This window comes from Schistocerca serialis, chromosome 2, assembly GCF_023864345.2.
Source record: "Schistocerca serialis cubense isolate TAMUIC-IGC-003099 chromosome 2, iqSchSeri2.2, whole genome shotgun sequence".
NCBI lineage: Eukaryota > Metazoa > Arthropoda > Insecta > Orthoptera > Acrididae > Schistocerca > Schistocerca serialis.
This window is the reverse complement of record NC_064639.1, coordinates 411,405,421-411,418,729: the sequence shown is the minus strand read 5'-3', so window position 1 is coordinate 411,418,729 and position 13,309 is coordinate 411,405,421. Positions and strand designations below refer to the sequence as shown.

The following is a 13,309-nucleotide window of genomic DNA, read 5'->3' as shown; positions in this document are numbered from 1 at the left end:
GGTACTGGGAGATGAAGAAGCTTGCACAGGATAGAGTAGCATGGAGAGCTGCATCAAACCAGTTTTAGGACTGAAGACAACAACAACAACAACAACAACAACACCCTTCCCATTTGAATCAGTGCTTGCATATATGCCAGAGGAGGTGCAACAACATACTGATAAGTTGTCTCATACTGCCAAGTTCTTTGTAAAGCACAGGACTTGCTATACACCACTGCCATATTAGTTGGAGAGGCTTTAGTAAGTCTCACCAAGTGCAAAGTTTTGTGTGTTTCGTGCTGAAATTTTTTATGGATCTTTTTACTGATTTGTTCAAATTTGTAATAATTTGTTAGTGTATTGCATCAATGATCTGTCTAAACAGATTTAAAATGAAACCCTGCAGTACTTAGCAGATATATGTGCTAGCTATTCTGTGCAAGAATCATCAAGCCTAAAGCCTAACTGTTGTAATTTCCTACATTACTGCCTTTCATAATTTATGGTTTTGGTATTGGTAAATATGATCATTGATTCCAGGCTTCAGCAGATGGCGCATTTGGTGGAAGTAGAGTGTCACTTCACAGTGCAGCATCAAATTCATCTCTCCGTAGTCGTTCAAAGATAGAGGTATGTTTCCTGTGAATTCGCTCCCTGTGTTGCGTATTAATTTTAAGAATTGTAGACTGATAAGAATTTGTTTTTATATGTATGACATCAGTATCTTAGTTGTTAAAATCAGTTAATTTCTCCTATGTGACATGCCACCTTTGTCACTAAATTAAATATTTGACTCCATTAATTTTTGAACCACCCTCAGTTACCAGTAATGCACTTGTGGTCATTACAATTGCAACACCATAAAGATGGTGTGCTACAGACATGCATATTCAAATGATGGACATTTGGACATTCTAATGATTAGCTTTTCAACATGATCAGGCAAAGGAGGTACAAGTAGGGTATATAAGAAAACATTATACATTGGTTTTCTCATCCAGAAGTAGCATTTGAGTGTTGTTTGTTTGTGGGGAGATCCTGTTTGCCTCACATGAGGAGGAGGATCATCTGCCAGCATGTGCCAGAAGTTAATAACAGCAGGATTGTGGCATATAGAGACTGCAGTTTACCATTCCATAATACTGCCATATGCTTTGGTTGAGATCCCATATCTGTTGTGATTATGGAATCACTCAATGTCACACAGGATCTCAGCAGTCCCACATGACTAGCACTTGAGAGGACACATACATAGTTCACTCGGGCGTGCAGTATTTTACTAGAAAATCATATAGCTTGAGACAGGAAATGGGCGCGTTTGCAGCAAGACAAGTATCCACACACACTCAGTGCGACAGTGTCTTGACTGCCACGGACTATCAGTGTGGGAGTAATGACAACATTGGACGCGAGTGTAGCATCTTGTCATCTATTCAGATTAGTCCCATTTCTGTGGAAACATTCCACGCGGAAAAAATATATTTAAAAACAAAGATGATGTGATTTACCATACGAAAGCGCTGGCAGGTCGATAGAAACACAAACAAACACATACATACACACACATACAGACACAAGCAGACGTATTTAAAGACAAAGAGTTTCGGCAGAGATGTCATCTCTGCCCAAACTCTTTGTCTTTAAATACGTCTGCTTGTGTCTGTATATGTGTGGATGGATATGTGTGTGTGTGCGCGAGTGTATACCCGTCGTTTTTTCCTTTTTCCCCCCCTAAGGTAAGTCTTTCCGCTCCCGGGATTGGAATGACTCCTTACCCTCTCCCTTAAAACCCACATCCTTTCGTCTTTCCCTCTCCTTCCCTCCTTCCTGATGAGGCAACAGTTTGTTGCGAAAGCTTGAATTTTGTGTGTATGTTTGTGTTTGTTTGTGTGTCTGTCGACCTGCCAGCACTTTCATTTGGTAAGTCACATCATCTTTGTTTATATATATAAAGAAAGAAACGTTCCACATGGGGACAATATATTAATTACTGGAAAATTTGTTTTTAATATATGTAGTCTTCGAGGAGAATTGAACTTGCCAGAATGTGTTCATCATTGTCATTAGGGTCTTGCACCTGAATTGATGGGAATTGATGCTAGGGATTCCGTTGAGTACACGAAGTTTGAATAGCTGGAATTTTGGACAACATATGTTACATTTCTGATGTGTTAAGGCCAGTGACGGTGTCCTGCCTTCTTTCTCATTGAAAGGCACTGTAAATGTCATAATGTAAATGGGTTCGGCAACAAATGACAGATGAATTGCAATGTGACAGCTTTGGTGTGAGTTGCACATTAAACCAACCGTACTGTGCGATGACCACACAATTTGGGCATTCAGCAGTTGTGGTACTGTTAGTGAGGTAAACCCACCCACCATGGCAAGGTTATCCCGAGCAAAAAACTGCATAAAAAGCAACAGTCAAATCGATTTTTAATTTTCAGGACAGATATGTTCAATACGCTGTCCACCATTTTCTGCCACATGTTGAGATCACGAAACAGCATGTTCCACAACAGATAGGAGTGTTTCAAGGATCATGTTAAGAATGTGTTGCATAATGTGTGCCTTCAGTTGAGCTATGTTTGTAATCGGAGAACTGAACACGACATCTTTCAGGAACCCCCCAGCCCGAAGTCATACACATCGAGATCAGATGATCTGTATGGCCAGGCTGTAGGGGAATAACAGCTGATAATTCTAGCATTTCCAAAAATCCTCTGCAGCAACTGCTCCACTGGCAGTGCAATGCGTGCATAAAAATGGTCGTGCCCACACGTCCACGCTCTTGAATCATTGAAATGACAATTGTTCAGTCAACCCGCCCCACACAGTTACCTCTGCAGAATATATAAAAAAAGAACCACTGCCCAGAATGCCCCCCCCCTCTCTCTCTCTCTCTCTCTCTCTCTCTCTCTCTCTCTCTCTCTGTGTTCGTGTGTGTGTGTGTGTGTGTGTGTGTGTGTGTGTGTGTGTGTGTCTGAGAGAGAGAGAGAGAGAGAGAGAGAGAGAGAGAGAGAAAGAGAAATAGGGAGGGGGTCAATGAACTGCATCCTGATGGAAATACATAGTACAATTTACTTTATAAGGAACACAGTCTTTCAGAATGGACAGATAGTGTGATCAGATGGCTGGTTAAAACATTGTATTTCAAATGCTAGCGATTAATACAAGTTTTAAAAACTAATAATCTGAAATAGTGTGGATAGAAAAGATAGCTTTTTGACATTTTTTGCAGTAGCATATAGATTTTTATGGTAGAATACAATCTATTTTGCAGTAGCATAAAGATGTTTATGGTAGAAAACAGTATAGGGAAGTTGTAAAATAATCTATGTCAAGAGACAGGATAGTGTGATTTGTACATTCAGATCAGTCCAGAATGTCGACATAGTAATACTGTAACTAATATGTCTTGTAATTTGTTGGTAAAATCACATGATATTCACTACTGCTGTATTGCAGTTACTGTTTTGTCATGGCTGTGGTCAAGCTAGTATTAGAATACTTAATGCTCATAATTTTATGCCCTCTCCCCCTCATATTACTTATTGTAGTAAGTGATAATAAGAGGGCTGGATTCAATTTACTGATTAATGTGGACCAGCTTTGATGTTATTGTACCCATTTTTTAACACACACTCAACAATACTGTTGGCGCTGGGAGGTGTATCCAATAGTGACAGTGGAAACTGCTGTGTAAAGATCAGGATGAAGCACCTCTTCCTTCATCCTGACATGACTAAGTGCATTGGTGGTAATTGGAATCAAGCAGCAGACTGCTAGTAACTCATCCCTGAATGAATCAGATTTTTATTTGTATTAGGTGCAGAGGTATAGTCATCACTACAGTGGAGGCCATTGCCCTGGTACAGTATAGGGAATGAATAGGGACTGGGGAGAGGGGGTATATAAGATGTAATATATACTGGAAACTGATTAAAAATTGCTGCTTAAATATTGCTGCTTAAATAATTAAAAGATAAATTTTAAAAGAATAATTGAAAGACAGACCTTCAATATTCAATACATTTAAGATCAACATTCACCATTTAAATTTAGGTACTTCTCGTTATTGCCATTGTGCATAGAGCTGGTTATGACAATCGCTCCTCCTCTGCTCACGCGAATTCCTCTTGTTTGATTTGATCCTCTTGACGCAGGATTCTCGGTGCGTTGTGGAATGATGAACAGATGATTTTTTAAGTAAACTTGGTCTCACAAATTACTTTTATAATACTTTTTTAATGTTCAGTTAGAATAAACATTTTTGAATAATATTAATGCAGCGGAACTCTTCATACATCTGCCCGCTACCACTTATAGAGACAAACAGATTGTTTAACAATATTAACTCGGCAGAACTCGTAATATGTCCGCCCACTATCACTTACAGAGACGAACAGATTTTTTATCAATATTAACTCGGTGGAACATCCACCTGCTATCACATATAGAGATGAACAGATGAATATAAAGAAATTAAAAAACTGGAGAGCATATCTCTATTTGTTTTGTTTCTGTGCCAATGTCGTCTATGGTACAAAATTATTTATATATAAAAAGAAACAAACAAGGGAGAAAAAAAAAAAGACGATAAAATACAATTGCCCAATTACCCCCCATTGCGCACTGACGTGATATGGAGGTGCACTATGTCTGAGCTTATTTCTTTTCTTATGGGTTGATAACTGTGGCCATTGTGGGCATAGCCTTTATTTTTCGGCCATTTGAGTTATCCTATATGGTTACCAATTTATATCAGCGTGTCAGCTCCCCTAACACATACATACATAAGTTTTCCTTCACAATGAAGTGCTTGCTGTAAGCACATAGTCCCATTATTGTCAGTCAGCATCTGCCCATTGTTTAGCTTGCAAAGCATGCGTGTGCAGTTAGACATCCATTACCATCCCTGCTCGCTTTCACGTGTTTAATACAAAGTTAGTGTGCCCGTGTCTGCATTCACATAGTCTTCACTGCACAAATTCGCGAAGCTCATTTTCAGTGAATCTTTGTGAAACCTTCAATGCGATGACAACTAGTTTCCAGATCAGTGGGCCGAGGAATGTATTTCCATTCGTTGCTTGCACTTATTCAGTGGGGACACCAGCCATACATCTCACATCCGCCGACAAGGTAAGTTTCTTGCCGCTTCTATGACGTTGTCGAGCACAGAAAATTCATGATTTTACGATGTTGTCGAGCTCAGAAAATTCGTGTTTTTACGACATTGTCGAGAACAGAAAATTCATGCTTTTACGACGTTGTTGAGCACAGAAAATTCCTGTTGCACGAAGTATTGTCATTTTTAGTTCATCACGCGCACACCCACTTATCTCACACGCACACTTAATACTTTGCAGGCAGGTTTGTAAGTTTTTGTGCTTTGTTTTGCAGCCCCTTTTGTACTGTTGCATTACACAAAATTTCTGTAGAATCCTTTCCACATACTATACATATGACAAAAAAATGCAACTACTAGAATAAACTTATCCTATTCATTTTCCAACATGTCATTGTCATTGCTTATATACATTACATTCTGATTGTCATTTTGTTTAGTACATTTTGTTAAATTATAATGTCGTTACATTGTTCAATTCCAGTTATATGGGTACCCCTTTTGCTCTCTCTTGGTTTTACATTCTTTACATAACATTCATGTAATAATAGATTCATTTTTCCTCTATGGCATAAATTAACATACATTTCATTTCAATTTACAGTGACTTCTTGTCGAAGCATATTTATCAAGCTCAAAGAATTAATGAAGTAAACAATAGTTGCTACAAGAGATTCTATGCACTTCGTACTTACAACTATATTTACTTGCAGTGCAGCCCTTTCCTATGTTTATATGGTACCTAACACTCAACAAGCATTCTACTTTCTTCACTTTAGGATATGTCATTGCATCTTTCCCTGGAAGAAGAAAACTTAATTCTAACTTAACACTAAGTCTTCATTGATAAGTGTACAGTGGCTTGATGGTCACTAATACCTCTTTCATATATTCAACCATGTATTCATTTACTTCAGTGTGCAGTCGTGCTATCACATCTTATTTAATTTCATGTGTGCGTCTCTACTTAGCTTATAAATCTGAAAGATAAAGTGTATTATAGGCATGATGTGACTTCCTATTCAGTTTTTACTTATATTGCATCCACTTGTTTACCTACAGCAAGAATTTCCTGGAGCCTCAATTATAATTAGTGCGTGTACTTCCAATACTTAAATTTGTAATATAACCCTTTAGCTTATCCTTGTTTGTGTGTATTGTGTAGATAGTTGCAGTATACATTCTCCCTTAATTTTCTATGTCCAAGTTTATACAATAGGCTTTAAAATGCTAGTGCAGGCTGTAGCTCATAGGGTTTGTTTGTTTTGGGGGCTCCAAAACTTTCAGCTGTGTCTGGCACGCACACGCCTGCGGTTTGTTGATTAGCTTTCTCCCCAATGTGCATGCGCTTCGTCGCTCTATTACACTAACATCGCGGTGAGTTGTGTATTGCAGTGCATGCTACCGTGTGTTTCACAAGTTCATTTATTCATTTACAACTGGGCTACATGCAACGCAAAGCATTGTGTTTAAAGTATTGTCATCTCTAGACACACAAAAGTAAAATTCTTCCTTGTTACATCCACTTACCTTATCATTTACACATTTTACATATAAGAAAAAACATAGACAAAAATTTTCCATATCAACTAGCAACATAAATTCTGGTATGTTATTCTCCAGCATCCTAAATCTAATATTATTATTCATGTATACAACATAGTGAGTATCTGATAAAGCAAGTGTCGATCAAGCTCGTGCTCCCACTCTCCTCCAAGGTCACAGAACGGGGGCCTACTGTGAATGGTTCAAGTTTTCCGGCATCACGGTGGCATTGATCTCTGGATTAGGTGTAACTTCCACTATGTTGACCCTTGGTGTTTGGTTACGCCAATTAGTGTCCTGAGAGGCTCTAGGCTGAAATTCTCTTTGCCTCTGCTTGTTATTCGGCATATGCGTGTTACTTTGCTGGCCAAATTCTGCTGTCTGTGGGTTATTCAGTTGTCTGTTGTTATTTTGCATTTGCCAAGCGATTGGCTGGTTATTGCCTGTTGCCAGTAGCTTGTGCCTGCACGTATTGTACAGGCTGGCCATACTCTATTCCTCCATTGTAATTGTTTTTGCTCAATTTTTGCCCAACGTCAGCTTGTGTGTATCCAACAACAAATCTAATTTTCTGGGCTTCAGTCCAGGTACAAGGTAAAACATTTTGAAATGCTCTGATAAGGACCACAGAGTGTCTTCTTTTCCTTTCAGAGGAAAATATCGGAAATTGTCAGTGCCTAAGTAATCCCTCATCTGCAAGTAATGTTGACAAACATGCCGCGCTGTCAGTGACAAGCGTCTTTATGTTCACTTGTGGGGTAGCGGATGGCAACTGCACTTGCTCAACAGGTGCAGCTGCTGGCAAGTGTTGTTGCATTGTGTAACCTTTGCTATTTTCCTTCGACGGGCTAACCCAGTATTGTGGGTAACCAGTGAAGGTGTGTAACTTCTCTAAAAGCATAGGTTTGTTTTCTGTCATATGTTGTTTTGGAATGTCAGTAGTTTTAGCAACACTGCCTCGTAACCTTTTCTCTGCTTCCTTTAGACACGAGTCTGTTTTAGCTAGAAGTTGACTTTCTTTCTCTTTTAGAGCTTCAGCTACAGTATCGACATAAATTTTACATTCTGACAATACCTTTTCAGCAAGGGTGCTGCCCTTATCCGGCATCCTGGCTTCAGCCTTTTCAGTTATTTCCTTTACATCTGCACATAACACATCTCTGTTTTTTGGCAAATTCTAACACCAAACTTAACTGATCTACTCTCAGACTCAACTTGTGTATTTCTGTAGGTAGGTTTTTGCGTACGTCTTGCAGCTCGCTGACTGCATTCGTCACATTTTTTCCCGATGCATCCACTTCGGATTGCGTCTCCTGAATTTGCGAATATGCTTCACTAAGGTTTTGTAACTCACGTGCAAGTTGTTCCTGTTTATAGTCTATGGATGTTACCTTTTCCATTAACATATTTATATTGTGGGACATGTTGGTAATTATTTCTTGTTTTAGTTGTTTACCGAGCTCTGTGAACTTACCGGATAATTTGTCAGATAATTCAGTGCATAAAGTTTTGCTCACCTCACTGAACTGTTGATGAATACTATTCTTGAAATTGTTAAATGCTTGATTTTGCTGTGCAAACTGTTGTGTTATTAGTTGCATGAGCTGTGTCAAAGTGTGTGTCTCACTAGTATTTGCATTGCTTTTGTGAACTGTTTCCTGTTCTTGCGTTTACGACCCGTGAGCAAATAATCAAAAGAACTTTTGCTGTTGCGTGCTTCAGTTTCACTATTTGAAAAAATGTTTCCCGGTGAGACATTAGAAATTGTCTCATCAAGTGTCATAAAAGTGACATCATGATTCATTATATTACCAGTGTCATCATTTTTTAATAGTGGGACACCAACCTGCTTGTTTTGGTAGCCATCGGCCGGTTCATGAGTTGGCGCGTTACTTCCAACTGTTGCCAAGCTCGGATTTCCGACGTCTTGGCATATAGCATTTTGTAATGAGTCTTCAACAGTGGCCATTTCCTTTGACTCCATTGTGAACAGTGTTTAACAAAATTATGAAAAAAATTATTTTCAAAAACGAAATTTTGTTTGTATTGGTACTTCTCAATAAAAGCAGTTTTATACGCATATTCTCATTAACCCATGATCAATCGTGTTGTTTGAAAAAATCTAACATTTATGATTTTAGTTAAATATTCGAGCACATTTCAAAGCTAATGAACTGACGATCTAGAAATGCTTTCTTTCATATCCCGTGCTTCAATTAATCTGTGACTCGACAATCAAATTTCAACAATAGCCGTTATTTGAAGTGGTGCACAGTGTTAGATTTTTTTCTAACACAGGATTCTTTATGTAACAATTACTACTTCTTTCGTGGAATACCGCCTTGCTTCACTTTTAGTCTGTTTCTTGTACTTGTAACATGCGGCTGTGTTAGTTTGTTTTCTCCTGAAAGTGTTCAGCATATGTTACGTCTTTTATAAGAAAAGTAAGTATTCTTATTGGGTTTTACAAATTGAATGAAGCAATTCGTTATACGGAATACATGACATTCTGTGTCAGATATGAAACTTTTCAGGAAAGAAGTCATGTCAGAGGAACAGATATTGGTGTGACTAGATGAACCACTAGACGAGGATATTTACATAGAGGGTCTGTCATCAGATACTGGTGCACCGTCTGAGCATGAAGAGATCAGTACCGCAACACGTTAGTCAGGCAGTGAATCTGATACTTCTGCTACAGCTGTTTCTCAATATACAGATTGTGAAACCTTTCTTTGTAAGGATGGAATAACAGAATGGTTGAAGCAATACACTTCTCCAGCGAAAACTGCCTGTCAGAATATTGTAACACAGCTCTCAGGTGTGAATGGTGTTACAAAAATTTGAAAACAATTTTGGAATGCTGGAAATTATTTTTTCTGGATAGCGTAATTGGTCGCACTGCGGAATATACAAACCAAGAACTTGACAGAATGGCAGCACCTTATTCATGGAGTGCTCAAAACTCCCCATGGACAGATTTTGAAGTTATCTGCTTTCTTTGGTGTATTATATCTCACAGGAGTGAAAAACGCACAGCATCTCAATACTGATGAGCTATGGGTCACTGATGGGACTGCACCAGATTTCTTCATTGCATTGATAAGCAAATGAAGGTTCCACACACTTCTCCAAGCTACATGTTTTGATCACAAATCTACAAGAGCTCAGAGAAAGGAAACGGATAATCTGGCACCAATTAAAGAAATATTTGACGAATTTGTGCATGTTTGCAAGAAGAACTATAGTGCCGGCGCACTGACAACATCGACGCGATGTTTAGAACCATTCCATGGACGTTGCAAATTCAGGCAGTATATAGCAAACAAGTCTGCAAAATATGACATCAAGATATATGCACTCTGTGATGCCAGAACGTTTTATATGCTAAATATGGAAGTATATGCAGGTAAACAACCTACCGGGCCATATCAAGTACCCAATGATGCAGAGAATGTGGTGTTATGATTGATTCGACCGATTAACAAAATAGGCAGAAACGTGACAATGGACAGTTATTTCACATCTATACCATTGGCTAATGAAATGTACGCCAGTCATCGACTCACAGTAGTAGGTACTCTACTGTAGAATAAAAGAGATGTCACACCAGAACTTCTGGACATAAAGTGTAGGCAACTAAACAGCAGCATATTTGGATTTGGAGAAAAACCAAGCAACAACTGCTTGATTTGCTCATATGTCCCAAAAAAGAAACAGAAAAAGAATTTTCTAATGTTAACCACCATGCACAGTGACGATAATATAGACTTTGACAGTGGCGAAGCGAACAAACCTGAAGTCATTACATTTTACAATCTCACAAAAGAGGTGTAGATGTTGTCGACCGTTTGAAATCAGAATATTCTGTTTCAAAAATAAGCAACTGCTGGACTCTTACACTGTTTTTCTGCTTGTCAAACATCGGACCAATAAATGCACAAGTAATATATAAGATGAACACAAGTGACTTAATTCAAGATTCATCACAGAAATGAGCATGAAGCTTATAAAAGCCCACATGATCAAACACATGTTGATTCAGAGGATATCCCTTCTCTTGAAGGAGAAAATAAAAGGTGTTGTACTCATTTGCAAACTACAGACAGCTAAAGAAGAAAATGAATCGAGGGGGGGGGGGGGGGGGGAGAGAAACACTCACACAAGATGTCACTACTGCCCTAAAAGGAAAAACAGATTGACACAGCATTGCTGCCATCATTGTTCCAGCCCTACATGTAAAGAACATACAGCATCAAGTGTTCTTATTTGCCAGGAGTGTATGTCACAAGAAGCCATATCTGGATCTGACGAGTAAAAAGGAGTGTGATTAACAATTAATTCATCACTTACTATAAATATTTCGAACAGCTGTTTACACAGGTATTGTAATATTGTAATCAAAAAAAGTTTGTGAAGTCTTTGCATGTTGAAATATTTTTAAGTTTAGCGAATTACATGTTTCATACCATGTTTATACTAATTTATAATGCTTTGGTAATAATAAAGAAATGATTTATTGTATAAATGTTCTGGCAGTCCCACCTACTTTATATTTCTTCATTTGTTGTCCTCAGTGTCGACGTACTGGCTGAAAAATGGGTTGTGTGGATTCCGACACTGACTACTTTAAATGATGTAGCTGATGTATGCACAGTTATGTTTTACAGTACTTTAATTTCACTGTTCACAACCCCCTAATAATACACAGTTATATGGCCAGTGCACTATTATGCAACCTTTGATAAGCCTCATTAATAGTTAGCAGGCAAGACTCCACAAACTGCTACAATGGTTTCTTGTTGAACATCTACGAGCAGTAAAACCTAACCACAAAGTTCACAGTTCTTTAAGAATAATCAAGTATGTATGGAGCAGATACTGTCACTGTTTTTACACATGGCCTAATTGTGTAACACTTCTTCCACATTTAATTTGAAGCATTGTTGTCATTCTAACCAGTACAGGTTACTCGACTGAAACTCTGCCGTGGACTGACTGTCTCGTGACCAAAAATTGGGTCCTTATATATCATCACAATAATAGGTGCTGAAACTACACATTGTTTAAAGTTAAATTTACAGAAATTAAAATTACAACTTAACTCATTCAATTAACTGAATACATTGAAAAATTGCGTCTTTTTAACAGTTTCTTCTACTACAAGGTTTAGGCCGAATTATTTGCTTAAATCATGAAATTAACAGATATAATTATGCTAACAATACTTTTGACAAAATTGTTGATTAGCTTGGACTTTGGAAATAATGAAGGGCTAGTTTTGCTAACATGTTTTTGAGTAGAGCAGATACTGTCACTGTTTTTACACATGGCCTAATTGTGTAACACTTCTTCCACATTTAATTTGAAGCATTGTTGTCATTCTAACCAGTACAGGTTACTCGACTGAAACTCTGCCGTGGACTGACTGTCTCGTGACCAAAAATTGGGTCCTTATATATCATCACAATAATAGGTGCTGAAACTACACATTGTTTAAAGTTAAATTTACAGAAATTAAAATTACAACTTAACTCATTCAATTAACTGAATACATTGAAAAATTGCGTCTTTTTAACAGTTTCTTCTACTACAAGGTTTAGGCCGAATTATTTGCTTAAATCATGAAATTAACAGATATAATTATGCTAACAATACTTTTGACAAAATTGTTGATTAGCTTGGACTTTGGAAATAATGAAGGGCTAGTTTTGCTAACATGTTTTTGAGTAGAGCAGATACTGTCACTGTTTTTACACATGGCCTAATTGTGTAACACTTCTTCCACATTTAATTTGAAGCATTGTTGTCATTCTAACCAGTACAGGTACTACAGTACTACTTTGAGAGTAGTAGCGTTTCGTCTTCCAAATGTTTATAATTATTACAGAGTTTATATTTGTTCATATGTCAACAATAGAATTTAAGTTACGAAACAATCACTGATTTCACCCTTTAACAAATGATACTAACGAGGAATAGTCAAAATAAATTAGAAAATCAATTACATACATAAAATTAAGCATAAAATTAGATCTGGTGTTATATTCTCGAAAACTGAAGGCCAACCTCTCACTTATGAAAATGCAGATTATATTCAAGTATGCTAATGGGACATAGCTAAACATAAAAAAATGAAGGAGGCAGATGGCAAAACAAGAGGGGAATTAAAATTATCCCAGTTTGCTTTGTCACAACGTGTCTTTGTCTGGCATAAAGAGAGAAAAAAGGTGCAAGATCTCATTGTTAGAAAAAATCTAACATGGGACTTATTGCGTGACAACAATATTCACGAGCAACTGCAAGTTAATGAACCTGATTATTCTCTGATAGTGTTACGGAATTTGAATGAATTATTTTGCACTTCGATGTTGACTTTACACAGATTTTCATCTTTCCTATAGAAATGCACTTTCCATACAAGATATTAATTGGAAGGAAAAGAGCTTATCTACTGTGAGAGAGACAGCACCAAGCGCGGCCATATAAGCATACAGCATAGCAAGCAGCTTCCTACCTTAACCGCTGAAATCCGCATTCCCGGCGCATCTTGTATGTAGGCAGAATTTAATTTTAATTTGCTCCTTCAAGTTGTTAATAGTCCCAATCTCATGGACCTGTAACAAATGCAACAAAGGCCTCATTAGTTTCTTG

The 13,309-nt window shown here is 37.7% G+C and overlaps 1 protein-coding gene across 1 annotated transcript in view; it reads left to right on the top strand.

Annotated features, from left to right (window-relative positions):
* The window catches only part of LOC126457248 (uncharacterized), a 106,319-nt gene that overhangs the window by 66,967 nt on the left and 26,043 nt on the right, over positions 1-13,309 (top strand). Inside the window, exon 11 of the mRNA XM_050093400.1 lies at positions 523-612. Within this exon, the coding sequence (XP_049949357.1) occupies positions 523-612 (90 nt within the window). The remainder of the gene's footprint in view (positions 1-522; positions 613-13,309) is intronic.